At 44.7% G+C, this 24,526-nt stretch overlaps 1 protein-coding gene across 1 annotated transcript in view; it reads right to left on the bottom strand.

Moving 5' to 3' along the window:
- Nucleotides 1-24,526, bottom strand: part of LOC116354060 (IgGFc-binding protein) — a 118,883-nt gene that overhangs the window by 3,937 nt on the left and 90,420 nt on the right. The window contains exons 133-162 of the mRNA XM_031793078.1: nt 23,837-23,982; nt 23,327-23,470; nt 22,998-23,105; nt 22,023-22,192; nt 20,602-20,804; nt 20,209-20,350; nt 19,605-19,852; nt 19,152-19,329; nt 18,865-18,973; nt 18,513-18,607; nt 16,587-16,763; nt 15,405-15,607; nt 15,025-15,169; nt 14,364-14,461; nt 14,016-14,159; nt 12,266-12,430; nt 11,082-11,209; nt 9,513-9,784; nt 9,001-9,209; nt 7,968-8,112; nt 7,512-7,759; nt 6,478-6,607; nt 5,769-5,970; nt 5,229-5,390; nt 4,564-4,694; nt 4,068-4,270; nt 3,310-3,445; nt 2,917-3,057; nt 1,730-1,823; nt 1,469-1,509 (exon numbers count right to left, since the gene is read on the bottom strand). Of these exons, the coding sequence (XP_031648938.1) occupies nt 1,469-1,509; nt 1,730-1,823; nt 2,917-3,057; nt 3,310-3,445; nt 4,068-4,270; nt 4,564-4,694; nt 5,229-5,390; nt 5,769-5,970; nt 6,478-6,607; nt 7,512-7,759; nt 7,968-8,112; nt 9,001-9,209; nt 9,513-9,784; nt 11,082-11,209; nt 12,266-12,430; nt 14,016-14,159; nt 14,364-14,461; nt 15,025-15,169; nt 15,405-15,607; nt 16,587-16,763; nt 18,513-18,607; nt 18,865-18,973; nt 19,152-19,329; nt 19,605-19,852; nt 20,209-20,350; nt 20,602-20,804; nt 22,023-22,192; nt 22,998-23,105; nt 23,327-23,470; nt 23,837-23,982 (4,717 nt within the window). The remainder of the gene's footprint in view (nt 1-1,468; nt 1,510-1,729; nt 1,824-2,916; nt 3,058-3,309; nt 3,446-4,067; nt 4,271-4,563; nt 4,695-5,228; nt 5,391-5,768; nt 5,971-6,477; nt 6,608-7,511; nt 7,760-7,967; nt 8,113-9,000; nt 9,210-9,512; nt 9,785-11,081; nt 11,210-12,265; nt 12,431-14,015; nt 14,160-14,363; nt 14,462-15,024; nt 15,170-15,404; nt 15,608-16,586; nt 16,764-18,512; nt 18,608-18,864; nt 18,974-19,151; nt 19,330-19,604; nt 19,853-20,208; nt 20,351-20,601; nt 20,805-22,022; nt 22,193-22,997; nt 23,106-23,326; nt 23,471-23,836; nt 23,983-24,526) is intronic.

Raw genomic sequence — 24,526 nt, 5'->3', positions numbered from 1 at the left:
ATAGTATTTCTATGTTGAAGATTTAAAAAATATTTGGTGCATTTTCTCCCATATTCCATCCAGTTTGCTTTATTTGTCTAATATATTACACTGGATCTTTCTTGAATAAGTTCCTCCATGTATTTGTGTTTTTCCTCTAATGTATGCTGTGCCTCTATGGTACCGTTTTAATTGCCATCTAACTGTACTGTCAGTCCCTCTACTTCCTTTCTTAATATGAATTATTTGGACCTAAATTGCTTTTGTTTTAAAGATGAATATTGAATTGAATGGCCTTGAAAAGGAACATTTAAAAGTGTCCCATACAATAAGGGGACCTGCTGTACCTATTTTATGTCGGAAAAAGTCCGTTCTAAATTCTTCTGTCCTGGTTAAAAACAAATTATCATCCAATAGGCTTAGATTACTTTTTCAATATCCTCACCCACGTGGAAATTCTGTAAGAGTAATGTATATGCCAATAGTCATTTTCTGCTTGGTTTCCAGAGAAATGCAGCTGATTGAAAGAGAAATGAACCAACTACAGAGGTCTATCCTCTAATTTAAAATGTTTTGTCAAACTTACGATGGTTTTGATCGATGTATTCAATGTATTTTCACTGTTATAAAAATAACTAATGGTTAGCGCATGGACACAGGCCACTCGCTTCAGAGTGCACACGAGGCTAGCGTGTATCTCCTCCACTAAATGATGCCAGGTTAGAATGTAAGGACTCTGTGCCTTTTTCCGCTGGGAGAGGACAGCAGGTGGTTTATTATCATGTATGAGTCACGTCGAGTCTGAAACGGGAGGATTTAAAAAAAGAACTAGGTTGTTTTCATGCTTCTTTAAGTTTAGGCATAGGGGTGAAAATGAATAAAGGTTTAAATTTAGGAACAAGGGTTAGGTTAAGGTTAATATGGTCCCGTGTGGCTCAGTTGGTAGCTTGCAACGCCAGGGATGTGGGTTCGATTCCCATGGAGGACCAGTACGAGAAAAGTAATAAAATGTTTCTCTGTAAGTTTCTCTGGATAAGAGCGTCTACTAAATGACAAAAAATGCTAAACTTGTATGTATCATTTCAGTGGGTTTAAAGTTATATAATTATAACACATCAACACAAGTTTCACTTGCCTCTGCAATAAATCAGCTGAATAGGTGGGACAGGTGTTTTTCTCCTGTTTTTCTCTTTCGCTGGCTTCCCATGTTCTGTGTCAAAATAATCGACTTGAAATAATTTACTCAGTCAAAATGGCCACCAGTTCACCCATTATAGCATCCTAGGCCTGAACAGGGAATATCTGTTCTACTTATTCTATTTTATGTTCACCTAATCCTCCCCATCTAAATCCTTGGTCTGGTTTTACTGGGATAATATGAGCTAAGAAGTATAGTATTACTATAATAGTAGCTAAGCAGGTTAAAAATGAATGCAAGTGAAAGTAAAAATATATATACATTTTAAGCAAGATAGAGACAGACACTTACTTGAATCTGTGCTGTCACAATAATACTTATTTTCTTTGTTCCTGTAAACACAAAACGGGTTTAGAGTTACCGTCCATTCACAGTGGAAAAATATACTGTACTAACAGGCTTTTTCTGTCTTATATACTGACGAATAAAATCAACCGTCAGGATTAAGGTCAATTCGATCTTTGGTTATTTCATGTTGACTGTGTAGATAGGACTCAGGACTGAGATAAACAGACCAATGTTGTGTTTTAGTGGTTGTTGAACAGTACTTACTTTCTACAGCATTTGTAGCATAACACACAGATCAATGCTATGATGATGATTCCCAGAGGCACCAGGACTGCGATGAATATGATCGTGTTCTTATCTGCGGGACAATGAAGAAGAAGACAGTTGCAACAACACTATATGTCTCAACAAGTATTAACATAATAGAGTAGAGTACAGTACAGTATAGTAGAGTACAGTATAGTACAGTATAGTAGAGTACAGTATAGTACAGTATAGTAGAGTACAGTATAGTAGAGTACAGTATAGTAGAGTATAGTACAATATAGTAGAGTACAGTACAGTATAGTAGAGTACAGTATAGTAGAGTATAGTATAGTACAATATAGTAGAGTACAGTATAGTACGGTACAGTATAGTACAGTACAGTATAGTACAGTATAGTAGAGTACAGTACGGTAGAGTATAGTATAGTATAGTATAGGAGAGTACAGTATAGTACAGTAGAGTAGAGTAGAGTATAGGAGAGTACAGTATAGTATAGTACAGTATAGGAGAGTACAGTATAGTACTGTATAGGAGAGTACACTATAGTAGAGTACAGTATAGTACAGCATAGTAGAGTACTGTATAGTAGAGTACATTATAGTACTGTATAGTAGAGTATTGTATAGTAGAGTACAGTATAGTCAGTGGTGGAAAAAGTACCCATTGTCATACTTGCGCAAAAGTATAGACACCTTAATAGAAAGTATCAAAAGTAAAAATAAAAATATAAATCATTTCAAATTCCTTATATTAAGCAAACCAGATGGCACCATTTTCTTGTTTTTAAAATGTATGGATGGCCAGGGACACACTCCAACACTCAGACATTATTTACAAACAAAGCATTTGTGTTTAGGGAGTCCTCCAGATCAGAGGCAGTAGGGAAGACCAGGGATGTTCTCTTGATAAGTGTGTGAATTGGACAATTTTCCTGTCATGCTAAGAATTCAAAATGTACTTTTAGGTGTCAGGAGAAATGTATGGAGTAGAAAGTATATGATTTTCTTTGGAAATGTGGTGAAGTAAAAGTATAAATAGTAAAGTACAGATACCCCAAAAAACGACTTAAGTAGTACTTTAAAGTATTTTTTACTTAAGTACTTTACACCACTGAGTATAGTGCAGTATAATACAGTACAGTAAAGTACAGCAGAATATAGTATTAACTCCAGTCAGTCACGTACCCAGGCCTCCACTGGTATCCGTCTTCTCAATCTCACACAGGTTGCCCTCGAAACCCTCTGGACACTGACAGCTGAATAAATATACTGTAATCTCTGAGCATATACCGTTGTTCAGACAGGGGTCACTCAGACACGGGCTCTCTGAGAAGGGGGAGGGGAGATATAGAGGGAGGGGAACAAAGAGAGAGAGGGAGAGGGGGAGAGAGGGAGGGGATGGGGAGGGGAACAGAGAGAGGGAGAGAGAGAGAGAGAGACCGAGAGCGAGAGGGGGGAGAGAGAGAACATGGAGGGGTAAGTCTGCTATCGAAGGCATTGCAGTTCATTTTGCACACTCACGTTGTTCTTATTGTAACTACTTGGGCACGAACGAATGATCAGTAGCAACACACTTACTTTTGTAGCAGTCACGTGTGAAGTTGAAGATAGTACAGACGTGTGTGTCATAACAGCCTTTAGGTTGGCACACGGCGCCCGAGGGCGTACTCTCACAGGACAGGGCACAGTCCTCTGTCACAAACCTCTCTTTAAGCTGGGGAGGAAGGGAATGGAGGGATGGAGGCATGGAGGAATGGAGGGATAGAGGTCGATATGGGGGGGGGGGGGGGGGGGGGGGGAGAAAAGGAGGGGAAAAGAGACAGTTATACATCATACAATCCTGTCTCAACACCAGTTCTTAAATTCACTTTAGTCATCAGATTTTGTGTCTCATTTCAACAACTGACTGCACTACAGTATTGATCTCTTATTGTATATTATAAACCGGGTGGTTTGAGGCCTGAATACTGACTGGCTGAAAGCCGTGGTATATCAGACTGTAGACCATGGCAATGACAAAACATAACTTTAAACTTTTCTAATGACGTTGGTAACCAGTTTATAATAGCAATAAGGCACCAAGGGGGGTTTGTGGTATGTGGCCATTATACCACGGCTAATGGCTGTATGCAGGCAATCCGCATTACACCATGCCTAAGAACAGCCCTTAGCTGTGGTATAATGGCCATATACCACACTTCCTCAGGCCTTATTGCTTAATGACCCCACCAGGAAGTACTGGTCCAGGTAGGTGTAACCACACTCGCTGTATCCTTCTGTACTAAGTTATACTGCATGTTTACTATATTCTACTCTATTTGAATATATTAACTCACAGGGTAGTATCTATCCAGGTAGGTGCAGCCACACTCGCTGTAGGGAACACAGATGCCTCCGCTCATGGTGAATCCTGGGGAACACTGGCACCCCTCAACACAGGCAGTGAAGTCACACTCGGAGGGCGCGGCCAGATCAGCACAGGAGGCAGGGCAAGGGGTCATACACTCAGAGTAGGCACTGTTGGCTTCACAGCTCAGGACTGGAATGGGAAGGGAGAGGGAAGGGAGAGAGAAGGGAGAGAGAGGGGAGAGAGAGGGAAGGGAGAGAGAGGGGAGAGAGAGGGGAGAGAGAGGGAGAGAGAGGGGAGAGAGAGGGGAGAGAGAGGGGAGAGAGCAGGAGGGGGAAGGGAACAAGTGAGTGTGTGTCTGCATGTTTGCGTGTAAATGTGTGCATTTGTGTGTGTATAATAGCATATCTGTCTGTGTGTCTGTGTGTCTGTCTGTGTGTCTGTCTGTCTGTCTGTCTGTGTGTCTGTCTGTCTGTATATCTTACCACAGCCCAGCTGTTGTCTCCAGTTGCCCAGTTTGACTCCAGCCTCTTGGCAGGCCAGGGCGTACACCTCATAACTGTCACAACGCAGGGAGTCGGTTTCCTGATCCGCACACAGGTCAAACAAACAGTCCCTGGAAGAACACGCACGAGACGTTGAGTCCACAATATACTTCAGATACATCTATACACTCTTGATAAACAGGGTCAAACTTGTGACTTGTGTGTACCTGGAACCGAGCCCCCCCAACACACACACACACAAACAACTTCTCTCTCCCTCTCTCTGTCTCTGTCTCTCTATCTCTGTCTCTCTCTCTCTCTGTCTCTCCCTCTCTCTCTGTCTCTCCCTCTCTCTGTCTCTGTCTCTCTCTGTCTCCCTCTCTCTGTCTCTCTGTCTCTCTGTGTCTCTGTCTCTGTCTCTCCCTCTCTGTCTCTCCCTCTCTCTGTCTCTCTATCTCTCTGTCTCTCTGTCTCTCTGTCACTCCCTCTCTCTGTCTCTCTGTGTCTCTGTCTCTCTGTCACTCTGTCTCTCTGTCTCTCTGCCTCTCTCTGTCTCTCCCTCTCTGTCTCTCCCTCTCTCTGTCTCTCTATCTCTCTGTCTCTCTGTCTGTCTGTCGCTCCCTCTCTCTGTCTCTCTGTCTCTCAGTCTCTCTGTCTCTACTCACTCCTGGAAGCTGTAGGGCAGTAGTGATGCATGGCAGGCAGCGAAGTGTCCTGTAGGGTCTGATACGGCTCCACACTGTTTAATACCCTTGAACTCAGCCAGCTGAGCGTCAGTACAACCTGCTGTCTCAAAGCCTGTCTCTGGGTCGGTCTCCACATCACGCCTAGGGAGGGTGAAGAGGTGGAGGAGAGGTTGAGGTATGAACTGATATTTCAGTTGAAACATTTTTATAAAATTGCAAACATTTCCAAAACCCTGTTTTTGCTTTGTCACTATGGGGTATTGTGTTTAGATTGATGAGGGGAAAAAATATTTAATACATTTTAGAATAAGGCTGTAACTTAACAAAAAGTAGAAAAAGTTAAGGGGTCTGAATACTTTCCGAATGCACTGTATGTACACTCAATCATCTAAACACACTGTTGGCTGTGTTTATAAATACAGTAGATTATGAATGTATGAATTAATGAACCAACAAATAAGCTACTGATGGAAATGTGTTTCCATTATGTTTATATATAATCCAGTGATCCCCTCTCACCTGTGCAGGTGCACCATCTTGGGGAGTTCTGATGTCACTAGCTCCGCCCCCTGCCTGTCAGTCACCCTCCAGCTACTTCCAAACTCTTCAAGGTTCCGTGTCACGGTTCCATCTGGTTTCATGTACTCATTCCTGGAGACCCCATCATAGTTCCCACACAGACCCCTCACCCTGTCTCTGTACGTACTGGGTAGGATCACCTCTGTTAAAGAGGGAGGGAGGGAGGGAGGGAGGGAGGGAGGGAGGGAGGGAGGGAGGGAGGGAGGGAGGGAGGGAGGGAGGGAGGGAGGGAGGGAGGGAGGGAGGGAGGGAGGGAGGGAGGGAGGGAATGAGTGAGTGAGTGAGTGAGGGAGGGAGGGAGGGAGGGAGGGAGGGGAGAAAGAGGGAGGGAATGAGTGAGTGAGTGAGTGAGGGAGGGAGGGAGGGAGGGAGGGAGGGGAGAAAGAGGGAGGGAATGAGTGAGTGAGTGAGTGAGGGAGGGAGGGAGGGAGGGAGGGAGGGAGGGAGGGAGGGAGGGAGGGGAGGGAGGGAGGGAGGGGAGGGAGGGAGGGAGGGAGGGAGGGAGGGAGGGAGGGAGGGAGGGAGGGAGGGAGGGAGGGAGGGAGGGAGGGAGAAAAAGGGAGGGAATGAGTGAGTGAGTGAGTGAGTGAGGGAGGGAGGGAGGGAGGAGTGACTGACTAACTGGTGCCATCCCTTTCTCGTCTCTCACCTCCGTGCTGCTTGCCATCGAAGCGTACGGTCATGCCGAAGTCGGCGACCAGCTGGACGTTCTTCGAGTTTATCGTGATGGTCAGGCCGCCTCTAGGACTGAGAGGAAGAGCCACACGCTCACCGTTCACCTACAGAGAGAATGGACGTGATTAGATTAGAAGTGTTTTATATTGGTGTTGTGGCTCTACAGAAGATCCGAACCGTTTTAAACCTTCATATGCATCAGATATGATCCACTAGTGGGTCTCAAACCCCCATTTGGAAAACATCATGTCTCTATGTAATAACAACCCAGCACATGCAAATTAAAATCTCCACTCACAACACTGTGAGATTCATCTCCTCTTCCATTCACTCTAAATACAGTATGTTCTTCCATTCACTCTAAATACAGTATGTTCTTCCATTCACTCTAAATACAGTATGTTCTTCCATTCACTCTAAATACAGTATGTTCTTCCATTCACTCTAAATACAGTATGTTCTTCCATTCACTCTAAATACAGTATGTTCTTCCATTCACTCTAAATACAGTATGTTCTTCCATTCACTCTAAATACAGTATGTTCTTCCATTCACTCTAAATACAGTATGTTCTTCCATTCACTCTAAATACAGTATGTTCTTCCATTCACTCTAAATACAGTATGTTCTTCCATTCACTCTAAATACAGTATGTTCTTCCATTCACTCTAAATACAGTATGTTCTTCCATTCACTCTAAATACAGTATGTTCTTCCATTCACTCTAAATACAGTATGTTCTTCCATTCACTCTAAATACAGTATGTTCTTCCATTCACTCTAAATACAGTATGTTCTTCCATTCACTCTAAATACAGTATGTTCTTCCATTCACTCTAAATACAGTATGTTCTTCCATTCACTCTAAATACAGTATGTTCTTCCATTCACTCTAAATACAGTATGTTCTTCCATTCACTCTAAATACAGTATGTTCTTCCATTCACTCTAAATACAGTATGTTCTTCCATTCACTGAAAATACAGTATGTTGTTCCATCCAACTCACCAGTACTACTTTCTTCTGCAGGAAGCGGATACTGACTCCGTAGACATCGACATACACCTCATCCAGGTAGGAGACCTTCCTGCTGCCACCACGACGGACGTTCTTCCCTCTGACCTGCAGATCGACCAGTGAGCTGGGGAGGTCGTGACCCTGGGTCAGGGTGTAGGTGTAGGGGCCCTGGAAGTGGTGGGTGAGCCCATCAAACGTACGGTAGTGGGGGTCACCGTGGATATTGCACCTGTTGAACTCTGGAGAGGGGGTGGGAGGGAAAAGGGGAAGAGAAAGCTGTATGAGCAGGTAGAAACATTACAATCATACAGCAAGATATCATAGGCTGTTATAAGGTCAAGGTTTGTGGGAGTATTGAGTATTAGTATCTGTAATAGTATCTACTAGTACTACTAGTGGAATTAGAGGTAATATTGCCAATATTGGGAGTAGAATTGAGAGACTTACTCTCAGGTTTGCAGTAGAGTTCTCCATATTTGTCCAGAATGCAGACAGAATTGTCGGGACATTTAACGTCTGAGCAGGTTATGGAGCCTCCCAGGTTACAGGTACACTGGCCATCACAGTGGTCAGTCAACCACGAGTCACCCACCTGGAACACACACGTCAGGATTATGACTGACTGTTGATTCTAGGAGTGTGTCAGTAACAAAAACAATGATGATAGGATCTTTTGGCACTGTCCCCCCCCGCATTTTCCCCCCAAAATGAATCAATTCTATCTTAAACTTTTAGTAGGCTTACTTGATGACGTATCAGCTATAGGTGAGGTAAGGTATAGGTAATATCAGACAGAGGTAATATCAGACAGAGGTAATATCAGACAGAGGTAACATCAGACAGAGGTAACATCAGACAGAGGTAATATCAGACAGAGGTAATATCAGACAGAGGTAACATCAGACAGAGGTAACATCAGACAGAGGTAATATCAGACAGAGGTAACATCAGACAGAGGTAATATCAGACAGAGGTAATATCAGACAGAGGTAATATCAGACAGAGGTAATATCAGACAGAGGTAATATCAGACAGAGGTAACATCAGACAGAGGTAATATCAGACAGAGGTAACATCAGACAGAGGTAATTTCATCTGATGAGAGGAAGCCTGTGTGTGTGAGTGTGTGTGTGTGTGTGTGTGTGAGTGTGAGTGTGTGTGTGTGTGAGTGTGTGTGTGTAACAGTATAACTTTAGACCGTCCCCTCGCCCATACCCGGGCGCGAACCAGGGACTCTCTGCACACATCAACAACAGTCACCCACGAAGCATCGTTACCCATCGCTCCACAAAAGCCGCGGCCCTTGCAGAGCAAGGGGAACTACTACTTCAAGGTCTCAGAGCAAGTGACGTCACCGATTGAAACGCTATTTAGCGCACACCACCGCTAACTAAGCTAGCCGTTTCACATCCGTTACATGTGTGTGTGTGTGTGTGTGTGAGTGTGTGTGTGTATGTGTGTGTGGACCAATCAGACTCACATCATGGTACTCTCCCACTCTGTCCACACAGCCACACTTGGCCAGAGGAACACACTGCACATCACTAAGGACAAACCCGGCGTCACACTGGCACCCCTCGACGCAGGTGGTAGAGGGCAGGTGGCAGAGCGTGGGGAACAGGTCAGAGCAGGTGGGGGGGCAGGGGGCCGTGCAGTCAGAGTAGTGGCTATTGGGGGGGCACGGCAGGGCTGGGAGAGCGAGAGGAGGGGGGAGAGAGAGGTTAGAAGACAACCAGAACACAACACATGACGTTGGTTCAATATATTCTTGGTACATAATATAGTGTATGGGATGATTTCACTCATTTTCTATCACTCTCTTCACCCTCTCTTTCTTACTTTCTTCATCCCTCTCTCCCTCCCATTTCCCTCCCCCTCTCTCTCCACCTCTCCTCCATTTTCCCCTCCCCCCCTCTCTCCACCTCTCCTCCTTCTTCCCCTCTCTCTCAACCTCCCCTCTGTCCTCTCCTCCCTCTTCCCCTCTTCACTTACGACAGAATGTATTGTTCCTCCAGCTGATGGTGACCCCGGCTGACTGACAGGCTTGGGCATATGCTTCCACGTTATCACACAGTGTGGCCTGCATGCCGTCATATTCACACATGTCATACACACAGGTCCCCAGGAAAGCCTCTGGGGACAGTAAAGAGTGGCAGGGCTTGAACTTGTCTCCGAGGACAACAGAAGAACACAGGGTCTCATACTGGTTCTCTTCTTCTGTCGTGCAGTTGGGGTGGATGCTGGGACGCTCATCTGGCGAGCACCTGGAGGGATGAAGAGAGAGAGAGACAAATGGGTTAGATAGATGAAAGGAGAGAGGTATGTATTTAAGCAATAAGGCACGAGGGGGTGTGGTATATGGCCAATATACCACGGCTAAGGGCTGTTCTTAGGCACAATGCTGTCAGCCAATCAGCATTCAGGGCTCAAACCACACAGCCACACTGATTGGCTGACAGCCGTGGTATATCAGACCGTATAACATTTATTTACATAATTACGTTGGTAACCAGTTTATAGCAGCAATAAGGCACCTCGGAGGTTTGTGGTACACGGCCAATATACCACGGCTAAGGGCTGTATCCAGAGACTCCACATTGTGTCGTGCTTTACAACAGCCCTTAGCCGTGGTACACGGCCAATATACCACGGCTAAGGGCTGTATCCAGAGTCTCCACGTTGCGTCGTGCTTAACAACAGCCCTTAGCCGTGGTATATTGGCCAATATACCACTGCTAAGGGCTGTATCCAGGGACTCCACGTTGTGTCGTGCTTAACAACAGCCCTTAGCCGTGGTATATTGGCCAATATACCACGGCTAAGGGCTGTATCCAGAGACTCCACGTTGTGTCGTGCTTAACAACAGCCCTTAGCCGTGGCATATTGGCCAATATACCACGGCTAAGGGCTGTATCCAGAGACTCCACGTTGTGTCGTGCTTAACAACAGCCCTTAGCCGTGGCATATTGGCCAATATACCACGGCTAAGGGCTGTATCCAGAGACTCCACGTTGTGTCGTGCTTAACAACAGCCCTTAGCCGTGGTACACGGCCAATATACCACGGCTAAGGGCTGTATCCAGAGACTCCACGTTGTGTCGTGCTTAACAACAGCCCTTAGCCGTGGTATATTGGCCAAGTACATTTAAAAAAAACATTACAATACATTCACAACACATTAAGTGTGTGTCCTCAGGCCACTACTCCACTACCACATATCTACAACCGAAATAGTATAGTGTGTATGTTATTGTGTGTGTGTGCATGTGTTTTTGTCTATGTTTATGTTGCTTCACAGTTCCCGCTGTTCCAATAGGTGTATATTTATCTGTTTTTTTAAATTTAATTTTACTGCTTGCATCAGTTACTTGATGTGGAATAGAGTTCCATGTATGTGGTAGAGAAAGGAAGGAGAGGATATCTACAGAGATGGATATCTGCATATCAGCAATGTGGGGGAAAGTGAGTTTGTTCTTGTATATGAATCATTTTCCTTCAGGTGTAGCACATGAATAAGGTCAGAGGTTAAAGGTCTAAGGTAAGAGGTCCAAGGTGACTGACCCTGGGTCTGAGTCTCCCTCTGACTTCCAGCTGTTGCCCAGTTCCATCACGTCCTTGGCCGGCTTTCCATCTGGTTTCAGGTTGTCATCAGACGTGTTCATGTTGAAGTTACCACACATACCACACACCTGGTGAGATGTAGAGAGAGAGCGTGTGAGAGATAATGGCGAAGATTACCAGACAGATTACCAGGACAGATTACCGGGACAGATTACCAGACAGATTACCAGGACAGATTACCAGGACAGATTACCAGGACAGATTACCGGACAGATTACCAGGACAGATTACCAGGACACGTACTCAGAGCATACGCTGACCAGCTGGCAAGTGTCTTCACCTACATTTTCAACCTCTTCCTGACCCAGACTGTAATACCAACATGTTTCAAGCAGACCACCATAGTCCCTGTGCCCCTCAACACCAAGGTAACCTGTCTAAATGACTAGCACTCACATCTGTAGCACTCATACCCCTGGTGTCCATGTCACTCCAGCTTCTACCCCCATTTGACTGCTGAACAGTTCATCACATGGCTGCCCGGACTATTAGCATTGACCCCCTCATTTTAATCTTATTGTCTTATCTGGCTCAGGCTCCATGTACAGTCATTGGACCACACACTCACACATACTACACTGACACTCCAACACTCCAACACACACACACACACACACACACACACACACACACACACACACACACACACACACACACACACACACACACACACACACACACACACACACACACACACACACACACACACACACACACACACACACACGCATTCCTTCACACTCTTCACATATGCTGCTGCTACTTTCTGTTTATTATCTATCACTTCACCCCTATCTACATGTACATATTACCTCAATTACCTTGACTAAAACGTACCCCTGCACATTGACTGTACCGCTACTCATAGCCTCGTTATCGTTATTTTATTGTGTTACTATTTTACTTTACTTTATTTAGCACATTACTCACTTTTTAAAAACTCTGCGTTGTTGGTTAAAGGCTTGTAAGTAAGCATTTCACGGTATCATTTTGATCTGAAGATGTGCATATTTTGAGACAGCAAAGTACATGTTTGTGTGAAAGAAGCTTCTTATTTGACCATGATATTATATGTATCATCAGCATACAGTAACATTATAATGTTTGGGTCCAGTTGGATGTACCTTGTTGAAGTACTCTCCAGGGACGATGATCTCCAGGTGATGGACTCCATCAAACTTCACCTTCAGGCCAAAGTTAGTGTCCAGTAGAATGTAGACACCACTACTCAAGATCCTGGCCCCGGCCACATCGATGGACAGAGGAGTACGCACCCTGTGCCCGTTCAACTGGAGAGAAGAGAGGGGGAGGGAGAAAGATAGAGAGGGGGGAGGGAGACATAGAGGGGTGGGGGAGTGAAGGGAGAAGGAGGTAATTAATAATACATTATAAGGATCTGGGTGATTGTTTATCAAACTAGACCATCACAGCTTCCATGGGCGGTTCAAGGGAGGGGCTTGCTGGTGCTGACGTCCTCACTAGAATAGGCAACCTCCATCAGCACCCCCTAGAAACAATATTTTAGTACAGGCAAACCCCCTTGCCTCCCCTTTCTCCCTTGTCTCCAGTCTTCACTGTCTACCCCGTCTCCTGTCTCCCCTGCCTCCCTTGTTTCCCGTCTCCACTGTCTCCTGTCTCCCCTATCTCCTCTGTCTCCCTTGTCTCCTATGTCTCCCCTGTCTCCCCTGTCTCCTCTGTCTCCCCTGTCTCCTCTGTCTCCTCTGTCTCCCCTGTCTCCTCTGTCTCCCCTGTCTCCCTTGTCTCCTCTGTCTCCTCTGTCTCCCCTGTCTCCCCTGTCTCCCCTGTCTCCCCTGTCTCCCCTGTCTCCTCTGTCTCCCCTGTCTCCTCTGTCTCCCCTGTCTCCTCTGTCTCCCCTGTCTCCCCTGTCTCCCCTGTCTACCCTGTCTCCTCTGTCTCCCCTGTCTCCTCTGTCTCCCCTGTCTCCCCTGTCTCCCCTGTCTCCTCTGTCTCCCCTGTCTCCCCTGTCTCCTCTGTCTCCCCTGTCTCCCCTGTCTCCTCTGTCTCCCCTGTCTCCTCTGTCTCCCCTGTCTCCCCTGTCTCCCCTGTCTCCTCTGTCTCCCCTGTCTCCCCTGTCTCCCCTGTCTCCCCTGTCTCCTCTGTCTCCCCTGTCTCCGCTGTCTCCCCTGTCTCCCCTGTCTCCCCTGTCTCCTCTGTCTCCCCTGTCTCCCCTGTCTCCCCTGTCTCCTCTGTCTCCCCTGTCTCCCCTGTCTCCTCTGTCTCCTCTGCCTCCCCTGCCAGCTTCATAGAGAGGATAGTGATTGTTGACGATGAATAATGACCAATACTTACCATAACGGTGACTCTACTATCTGACTGAAACAATTTGACAAAGCAGAGAACTGCTGTACTTTCTGGGGAAATCTGATTCACAGCTAACAGTAATATATACCCCCCAAGGACTCCCTCAGTAATATATACTCCCCAAGGACTCCCTCAGTAATATATACTCCCCAAGGACTCCCTCAGTAATATATACCCCCCAAGGACTCCCTCAGTACTATATACCCCCCAAGGACTCCCTCAGTACTATATACCCCCCAAGGACTCCCTCAGTACTATATACCCCCCAAGGACTCCCTCAGTAATATATACCCCCCAAGGACTCCCTCAGTAATATATACCCCCCAAGGACTCCCTCAGTACTATATACCCCCCAAGGACTCCCTCAGTAGTATATCCTCCCCAATGACTCCCTCAGTAATATATACTCCCCAAGGACTCCCTCAGTACTATATACCCCCCAAGGACTCCCCCAGTACTATATACCCCCCAAGGACTCCCTCAGTAATATATACTCCCCAAGGACTCCCTCAGTACTATATACTCCCCAAGGACTCCCTCCCTCCATCTCACCAGAACTCTGCGGCTCTTCTGTAGCGTGACGTTGGCGTTGGGAAGGTAGACTGTAACAGAGTGCACGTAAGACGCCTCTGGTTGGCCGCGCTCCTCATTCTTCGCCACGATGGTGAACGGAGTTACCTTGGTGGAGTTACACACCTGACAGCGAGAGAGGGAGGGAAGGAAAGAGACAGATGGGGGGACGGAGTTACCTTGGTGGAGTTACACACCTGACAGCGAGAGAGGGAGGGAAGGAAAGAGACAGATGGGGGGATGAATGGGGGAGAGAGAGAGAGAGACGGGGATGGAGAGAGGGATGGAGGGAGATGTTAAAGGGAGGGAGGAGAGGATGACATTACTCACCTCTACCAGGGTGTAGGTACAGGTACCCATAAATGTGTGCATGACAGCGTCGAAGGTGTAGTAGTGAGGATCTCCAGACACATGACACACAGCCAAACCTATAGAAAGGACAGAGATAGTGAATTCACAGCCAAACCTATAGAAAGGACAGAGATAGTGAAATCACAGCCAAACCTATAGAAAGGACAGAGATAGTGAATTCACAGCCAACCCTATAGAAAGGACAGAGATAGTGAATTCACAGCCAAACCTATAGAAAGGACAGAGATAGTGAATTCACAGCCAAACCTATAGAAAGGACAGAGATAGTGAATTCACAGCCAAACCTATAGAAAGGACAGAGATAGTGAATTCACAGCCAAACCTATAGAAAGGACAGAGATAGTGAATTCACAGCCAACCCTATAGAACAAGCAGAGATAGTGAATTCACAGCCAACCCTATAGAAAGGGCAGAGATAGTGAATTCACAGCCAAACCTATGGAAAGGACAGAGATAGTGAATTCACAAAGTGTTGCTGAGTTTGATGGGCTAAAAACGATCAATTATATTTTTTTGTCCCAGTAACTTTTGTGAAATATAGAACAAAGACAACTGAGCCTGATTATAGTGACATGATATTTGAAGGATGTTAAAGGTCTACAGTGGGTGTAGTATTTACCTGTTGAGAAACATCCCAGCTCTCCCTCCAACACCTTACACTCCTGGGCGGGGCTACATTGCCACGGCTCACAGGTCATGTTGTTGCCACGGTTACACCTACAACGCTCCGAACAGTCCAGCTCAGTGAACCAACTGTCTCCCACCTAGGACATGCACATACATACACATCTGCCTCAACAATATGAGCTAGCCTTAAACATAGTCTACCAAATGTAGAGTGCAAAAAACTAAGCTGTGCTTTTGAAACAGAGGCTCAAACTTAAACTATTTCAAACGGTTTATGAGATGACTTGAACTCTAGTTGATGTTATTCCCACGAGTTCCAGGCACCATATTGACTTCTGTGAAAGCAACGATAAAACGGTGACTCTTGCTTACCGGTCTATAGTTGTTATCCTCATCGGTGCAGCCACACTGGCTGGGTGGGACACACTTGTCTCCGCTGAGGAGCAGTCCGAGGTCACACACACACCCCTCTACACAGGGCTGGTTACAGGTGGAGTTGAAAGTAGGGTTCTGACAGCTGGAGGGACAGGCGCTACCACAGGGCTCGTAGTGGCTGCCTGGGAGACACTTCAGAGCTGGGGGAGAGATGGAGGACATGTTGGTTCATCTCAATAAAGGGGAGGGGGGGGGGTACGGTAACATAGAGTTAGAGTATGTTACAGATACAGTAACATAGAGTCAGAGTATGTTACAGATACAGTAACATAGAGTCAGAGTATGTTACAGATACGGTAACATACAGATACGGTAACATACAGATACAGTAACATAGAGTCAGAGTATGTTACAGATACGGTAACATACAGATACGGTAACATACAGATACAGTAACATAGAGTCAGAGTATGTTACAGATACAGTAACATAGAGTCAGAGTATGTTACAGATACGGTAACATACAGATACAGTAACATAGAGTCAGAGTATGTTACAGATACAGTAACATAGAGTCAGAGTATGTTACAGATACGGTAACATACAGATACAGTAACATAGAGTCAGAGTATGTTACAGATACGGTAACATACAGATACAGTAACATACAGATACAGTAACATACAGATACAGTAACATACAGATACAGTAACATACAGATACAGTAACATACAGATACAGTAACATACAGATACGGTAACATACAGATACAGTAACATACAGATACAGTAACATACAGATACAGTAACATACAGATACAGTAACATACAGGTACAGTAACATACAGATACAGTAACATACAGATACGGTAACATACAGATACGGTAACATACAGATACGGTAACATACAGATACGGTAACATACAGATACGGTAACATACAGGTACAGTATGTTACAGTGTATTGACAGGTTTCTTAGTAGATGCACGGCCTAGTGTTTTACATAGAGAAGACGCAGGTGTGTGTTACAACAGAAGGTAAAGTTGTAAAGATTGTTTCTTGGTGTGTGACTTACGACAGGTGTGTGTGTGTGTGTGTGTGTGTGTGTGTGTGTGTGTGTGTGTGACTTACGACAGGTGTGTGTGTGACTTACGACAGGTGTGTATGTGTGTGACTTACGACAGAAGGTGTTGTTCCTCCATGCGATGGGTACTCCAGCCAAGGCACACAGGTCAGCGTAACTCTCTATAGCCTGGCACAGAGCCACCGTCTCTCCTCCTGTAGCACACTGGTCATACACACAGTTCTCCTGGTAGATGTTGGGGGGAACCACCGCGTGGCACGGCTTGAAGATACCTGGGACAACCATGGAGAATGACTGGTGATAAACGGTTTTAGTGAAGGGGGAGAATATACATTACAAGTTGTGTGTAGTATATTTTATGTAACCATTTTGGTGAAAGAAAATATGTTTGAGCATAGGATTTAGTCTAGACAGTGTGTTCATACAGTGCATTTGGAGTATTGAGACCCCTTGACTTTTCCCACATTTTGTTACGTTACAGCCTTATTCTAAAATAGATTAAATAAATACATTTCCTCATTGATCTACACAGAAAACTCCATTATGACAAAGCGAAAATAGGTTTTAAGAATTGTTGTCCATTTATTTAAAAAACTAACAGAAATACCTTATTTAAATAAGTATTCAGACCCTTTGCTATGAGACTCAAAATTGAGCTCAGGTTCATCCTTTTTCAATTGATCATGTTAGAGATGTTTCTACAACTTGATTGGAGTTCAACTGTCGTAAATTCCATTGACTGGACATTATTATTTGGAATGCCACACACCTGTCTATGTAAGGTCCCACAAAGTCAGAGCAAAAACCAAGCCATGAGGAATTGTCTGTAGAGCCCCGTCACAGGATTGTGTCGAGGCACAGATCTGGGGAAGGGTACCAAAAGGTCCCCAAGAACACAGTGGCCTCCTCATCTTTAAATGGAAGAAGTTTGGAACCACCAAGACTCTTCCTAGAGCTGGCCGCCCAGCCAAACTGAGCAATTGGGGGAGAAGGGCCTTGGTCAGGGAGGTGAGTAAGAACCCGATGGTCACTCTGACAGAACTCTAGAGTTCCTCTGTGGAGATAGGAGAACTTTCCAGAGGGACTTTTTCTGCAGTACTCCACCAATCAGGCCTTTATGGTAGAGTGGCCAGACGGAAGCCACTCCTCAGTAAAAGGCGCATGACAGCACGCTTGGAGTTTGCCAAAAGGCACCGAAAGGACTCTCAGACCATGAGAAACAAGATTCTCTGGTCTGATGAAACCAAGATCGAACTCTTTGGCCTGATTGCCAAGCATCATATCTGGAGGAAACCTGGCACCATCCCTACAGTGAAGCATGGTGGTGGCAGCATCCTGCTGCGGGGATGTTTTTCAGTGACAGGGACTAGAAGACTAGTCAGGATCGAGGGAAAGATGAACGGAGCAAAGTACAGAGAGATCCTTGATGAAAACCTGCTCCAGAGAGCTCAGGACCTCATACTGGGGCGAAGGTTCACCTTCCAACAGAACAACGACCCTAAGCACACAGCCAAGACAATGCAGGACATGCTTCGGAAAACAAGTCTCTGAATGTCCTTGAGTGGCCCAGCCAGAGCCTGGACTTGAACCCGATCAAACATCTCTGGAGACACCTGAAAATAGCTGTGCAGCGACGCTCCCCATCCAACCTGACAGAGCTTGAGAGGATGCAGAGAAGAATGGGAGAAACTCCCCAAATACAGGTGTGTCAAGCTTGTAGTGTCATACCCAAGAAGACTCAAGGCTGTAATCGCTGCTAATGGTGAGTTTGCTGAGTAGGGGGTCTGAATACTTTTGTAAATGTAACATTTCAGTTTTTTATTTGTAATACATTTGTAAAAATGTCTAAAAACCTGTTTTTTCTTTATCATTATGGGTTATTGTGTGTAGATTGATGAGGGGGAAAAAACAATTTAATCAATTTTAGAATAAGGCTGTAACGCAACAAAATGTGAAAAAGTTCAAGGGGTCTGAATACTTTCCGAATGCACTATGTGTGTGTGTGTGTGTGTGTGTCTCACCGATAGGGTCACTGATCATCCCACAGCTGGTAGGTTTCACAGCCTCTGCCTCCACCTTGGGATCACACTCCTCCTCTCCTCCACCGTGGGTGCAGCTGACAGGGACAGAGGGATGGAGGGATTAAAGAAAGGGACGAACGTCAAAGACGTCACTGTCGAGGAGTGAAATTAAATCTCCATGGAGACAGACCTGTAGTAGGTCACGTTTGATACAAAACACTGGAATCTTGGATGAATGTATAAGTCTGGCTCTGGTATCCGAGGTCAGGCTATTAGGTACTTCCAGAAAAATACAGGATGAATAAAACCATTCAATTCATGAATGCAAAAGAAACGGAAACAGGAGACTCACTCGGGGCGGTCATCTGGTACCTGCCAGCTCTCTCCCAGTTCGTTGGTGTTGACGGCTGGTTTACCATCTGGCTTGATGTTGTCATCACCAGGTTGGTCATTGAAGTTTCCTATTAGATAGACAATCACCAAATAATTACAGAATCCCTATCTAGTCAATTAGGATGTTTTGTATCATTATTTTCTCATCCCAAGGGCTTGTATGGTGTACTACTGCAGGTTTCCCTGTCTGGCAATCGGGTTTCCCTGTCTGGCAATATTGAGTATCTGTTGATGAACCCTTCTTACCACAAAGTCCACAGAGCAGTTGGTTGTAGAAGGAGGGCAGAGTGACGTCAGCGTGGTGGTTACCATCGAACCTCACCCGCAGGCCAAAGGTTGTCTCCAACACAACGAACTTCCCGCTCAGGTAGACCTTCACCCCATTGGTCAGAGTCACGGGAGGGGTCACCAGGGTACCGTTGACCTGGGAGAGGGGCAGAGAGCAACCAGTTTGATTAAACGTCTTGATGCTAAAAGCTGACGATACAGTGCAGCGTTGAATATTATTTTTGATATATTTCGGTTTTCTTCACTGGTGAAAGGCATAACCACCTTCCATCTTCTACACGGCAAAGCCCTTTTCTGACACTTTGGACAATTCATATATAAATAAATCATATAAATAAACTCAAATGTGGGAAATGTAACATTTGTGATGAAGTCAAACTGTAGCGCTAATCTACCCATAATCCTCCTCACCTGTATTTTGCGTCCCTTTCCCAAGATGACAGTCATCCCGGAGACCTTGACCATGACGGCTCGGACGTACGACACCTTCTTGTTGCTGCCTCGGTGCTCGTTCTGCGTGTCGACGGTGAAGTACGGCAAGCCGGAGGACTCATTGCACGGCTTGGTGAGAGTGTAGGAACAGGAACCCATGAAGTTATGCACCTTTTTATCGAAAGAGGTGTAGTGAGGGTCGCCCTGTACAGTGCAGATACCTGTTTCTGTGGGTAGAGGGAGGAGAGATGGAGGGTAGAGTTTAGTTATAGTTTATCATATTGAATTAATTTATGGTTGTGATGTTGTTAAATGTGTTGTAATTCATGTGTGTTGTAATTAATGCGTGTTGTAATTCATGTGTGTTGTAATTCATGTGTGTTGTAATTAATGCGTGTTGTAATTCATGTGTGTTGTAATTAATGCGTGTTGTAATTCATGTGTATTGTAATTAATGTGTGTTGTAATTCATGTGTGTTGTAATTCATGTGTGTTGTAATTCATGTGTGTTGTAATTCATGCGTGTTGTAATTAATGCATGTTGTAATTCATGCGTGTTGTAATTCATATAACTGTATAGTACCCAGTGGGTAACATCCTAACTCCCCATCCTGCAGTCCGCAGCTCTCTGCCGGGGTACAGGTGGTGTTGTGACACTGTAGCACCCCTCCACCCAGACACACACACTTCTCCTTACAGCCCTCCAGGTACCAGGCGTCCCCCACCTGAAACACACACATCATAGTGAGTCTACAGTTCAGTACTACTGTCTTTTATTTTCATTCAGATGATTTAACATGAGTGTTCAATGCAACGTAGTTCATTTTCTACTTGTATCAGGGACTAATGTAGTCATTATGAAAGCTTGATGCTCAATACGAAACATAAAGCCAAGTTAAGTATATATTCATTGAGATTTGACATTATTAAACAGTATTAAACATTCACTAAGGTGAAACACAGGAGTGTTACTCACAGGATGGTAGTCTCCAGAGGAGTTGACACAGCCACAGTCTTTAACAGGAACACACTTGTCGTCACTGAGGATAAAGCCACGGTTACACTCACACCCCTCCACACACACCTCGGAGCAACCAGGGGGGCCGCTGACACCCAGACATGTCTCTGGACAGGAGCTCACACACATGGAGTAAGAACTGTTGGGAGGACAGGCCAGAGCTATAGAGGTAGAGGAGAGAGAGCAGGAACAGGTCAGTACAGGAAGGTCTTCTGAATCATAAAGCACCTAACAGCTCCAAACATGATCAGGAGTGACTGTAATATTGGGATCGATCGACAAACATATTTGCACTGCAACTGTGTAACTTTGGCCTGTGTGCCAGCCTGATAAATAAAATCCTGCTTCTCCTATGGAAAAGCTCCAGCAGACTCCGAAGGTAGTTGGACGGTGTGACCTGCCAAGTCATTTCCAATCAGTGCAGCGAAGGGGAGGAGACGATGACATGATCGTTTTTAAAGACGCACTAGTTTTTTAAACTTTTGCTGTTGAAAAGAAATATCCCAAGTATAAATACAGTGATGCACACACACTTAAAGGGGCATTCTGCAGTTGCTACATACCTTTCTTTGATAAATGAATGATATTTACCCATTGATTCTTGAAGAATATAACTTATAAATAAATGCACCATGAGCTTAGTCGTACCCCATCAGAACCCCAAATATAAACGTGTTTTACACCAATGTTTGTAAACAAAGAAAATGTAAATAAACAACACTATATAGCCTCAAACCATGGTTAAAACTATAATTCAAGTCTTGTATCCACAGCTCTGTGTAGAGACTTGAGAGTGATTACATTTCTCCAACCCCATCCTTCAGCTATTTACCGAACCAGGCGCGGGGAAGCAGCTTTGTTATTGTTTCAACCGCTGATTGCTGCTTTAAGGGTAAAACAAGATATATATATATTTTTTAAGACACATCTGCAAACTTCTAGAGTTGGCCATTCTGCTGGGTCTACTCTGATGTCATTGCCCCCCCCCCCTGTTGGCCATTCTGCTGGGTCTACTCTGATGTCATCGCCCCCCCCCCCCCCCCTGTTTGAGGAACAATAGAGGAGTGTTAGAGAACAAAAGAGGAAAGCCCCCCCACTTGTGATGTCATCACTTACCTGGATCACCTATTGAGATGTGCCTTTTGTTAAGTAAATCAGGTGTCAAATTAGGTGAAAGGAGACTGGAGTGAGACTTTAAGCAACTGAGACAGAGCCTCTGAGTGCAGTGGATCTCAGTCTATGGTGTCTGTGGTGTCTACAGTGTGAGACAGAAATCAGCAGAAGTCTGGCTGTCTCCAGGGGTGGACCTTGACCTCTGAACCTCCCTGATTCACTCCCATTGTGACTAAATGTCTGTGATGTCTACATATGAGACTCACGGCAGAAATCTGGCTCCCTCCAGGGGTGGACCTTGATCCCTGCGCTCAGGCAGGCGTCGGTATACACCTGAAGCTGGTCACACAGCATCTGCTGTTGGCCCACGAAGCGACACATGTCATACACACAGCTCTGGAAGAACGGACTAGGGTCCACCGACGCTATGCACTCCCTGTTGGGGGCGGAGGGGGGTAAAATGCAGAGAAAGTAAGGGAATGAGTGAAATGTGTGAGGAAGACAGGGGGATTTGAGAAAGAAAGAAAGATAGAAAGAAAGGAAAGAGAGTGAAGGAGGGAGGGAGCATCAAAGAGGAAAGTCAAAACACCGATATATATGAGCTTCACTCCAAAATTCTGTATATCCATTTTCAGAGTGACTTATAGTAAGTGCCTTCATCTTAAGATAGCTATGTGAGATGAACCACATATCACAGTCAAATATACAGGATACGAGCATTACATTCCAGCTTAACAATGGATATGTAGCGTTTTGCAAAAAAAAAACTTTTTCATATACATCTAAAATCTATTTATAAAAAATCTGAGAACAGTATTACTTTACACACACATGAAGGTACCCATAAGGAATCATTTCTGATGATTGTGAAAGATTTGTGAAAATGTTTTAAAAGAAATTGTGAATATAGCGATTTGGAATGAAACTCATCAAGTATATTTTCACATATATAGCCCAAAACTTGAAATTAAATTAATTAAATCTGCACTATTTTCAAATAAGCATTCATTTGTGATGAAAAAATACAAATGTGAAAAGTTGGTGGATATAGCATTTTGGACATAAACGCTTCTTATACAACCTTAAATCACTTTCTCTATACATACTATATGGGGTGAGTACTGAGTTAATATTCTGTATGAATGATTTTTCGTGTCAAATCGTCAGTTAATCCCTTATGGGATTAATTGACACATAAACAAACATTACAATAATTCAGAGTTGTTAGTGTTCTTGCTCACCTGAAGGGTCCTTTGGTGTCGGTTAATTTCCCACAGTTCTCAGGTTTGGAAACCTCTGCCTCTAGTGAGGGATCACAGTGTGGATCTGGGTCGGTGTCGGGTTTGCATCTGTGGAAAACACAATGTTAGTAAACAATAAAAAAAATGGAAAGACAATAACATTTTATAATATAATGCACAATACACTTATTACTACCCCTTAAAGTGTACACTAAGTTCCCAAACTGTTGCATATTACAAGTGTACACTAAGTTCCCAAACTATTTCTACTACATACATTAATGGGCAGAAATATTCCCAAAGAAAGTTCCCTCATAATTCCCACTCACGTGACATCCTCATCTTCCTCGGTCTTCCAGCTGTTTCCAAAGTCCTTGGAGGTGGTGACCTGGGATCCGTCCGGCTTGGTGAAGTCGTTGTTAGGGTTACCGTCGTAGTCGCCGCACAGACCACACATCTTGTCAGAGTAGGAGCTGTATTGACCAAGACACACAGCACAGTGGATTAGTTCAAAGGTCAAGATACAAAGACATAAAACCAGTGGATTGCTAGCGAGATCATACTACAAAGATGATAATACCAAGATACACAACAACCAGCAGATTACTACAAAGATCAGAACAGAACAGAAATGGTTCTAAATTCTATATGAATAATATGAAATCATTAAGTCATGATGATAAATCATTTGCAATAGTATTGATACATTTATCACATAGATATGGCACAAAAGTAGTACACTATAAAAATAATAGGGTGTAATTTGTTTGAGATCGGCCTTGTGGAAAAAGGAAGATACTAGATTCTAATTCCTGTGCCCACTTCTTGTGTCTGCGTACCTGGGCACTGAGATCTGGGCGTAGTGGTTTCCGTCCCAGCGCACCTTGAGGCCGAACGGAGTCTGCAGCGTGACGTACTGACCCGCCAGCGATAGAGAGATGAGCGGAGAGGGGGAGTGAGGGAGGGACACTCGCTTTCCATTCACCTGTCGAGAGAGAGAGAGAGAGAGAGAGAGAGAGAGAGAGTCAGACATCATTCTAGGAAAGAAAACAAAGTAGAGGTGAAGATGAGGTCTCACTGAAAGACAGATTTAAAGGGTTACTGGTAAAAGAGACGACGATGATGATGATGATGACGATGACGGAGGGAGGGAGGGAGAGAATAGATAAAAAGAGACAATGAAAGAGAGAGAAAGAGAGATAAAAGGTGCATTACGACGGGGGGAAGAAAAAGGCTTTGGGAATCATCATGGTGTAATATTGCTGATCCTTAGCTTAAGGGAGAGATGGAGAACAAGAAAGAGATAACAGAGTGATACCACCACATCTGTGACGTGGAATGTGAAGGACATAAACATGTATGAGAAAGTGTTATTACCGTTAATAACATAGAATTATGACACTTACACAGTTATTACATGCATAGGATTACATGTAAATTATGGGCTGGGTTAAATACATAAAGAGCTGTATAAATTCATTGGGTTGACTGATTGATTGACATTCATGGATGGATGGATGTATTAACAT

The sequence above is a fragment of the Oncorhynchus kisutch genome, linkage group LG16 (genome assembly GCF_002021735.2).
Source record: "Oncorhynchus kisutch isolate 150728-3 linkage group LG16, Okis_V2, whole genome shotgun sequence".
In the NCBI taxonomy this organism is placed as follows: Eukaryota; Metazoa; Chordata; class Actinopteri; order Salmoniformes; family Salmonidae; genus Oncorhynchus; species Oncorhynchus kisutch.
Note: the sequence above shows the minus strand (reverse complement) of the source record. Positions and strands in the feature narration are given on the sequence as shown.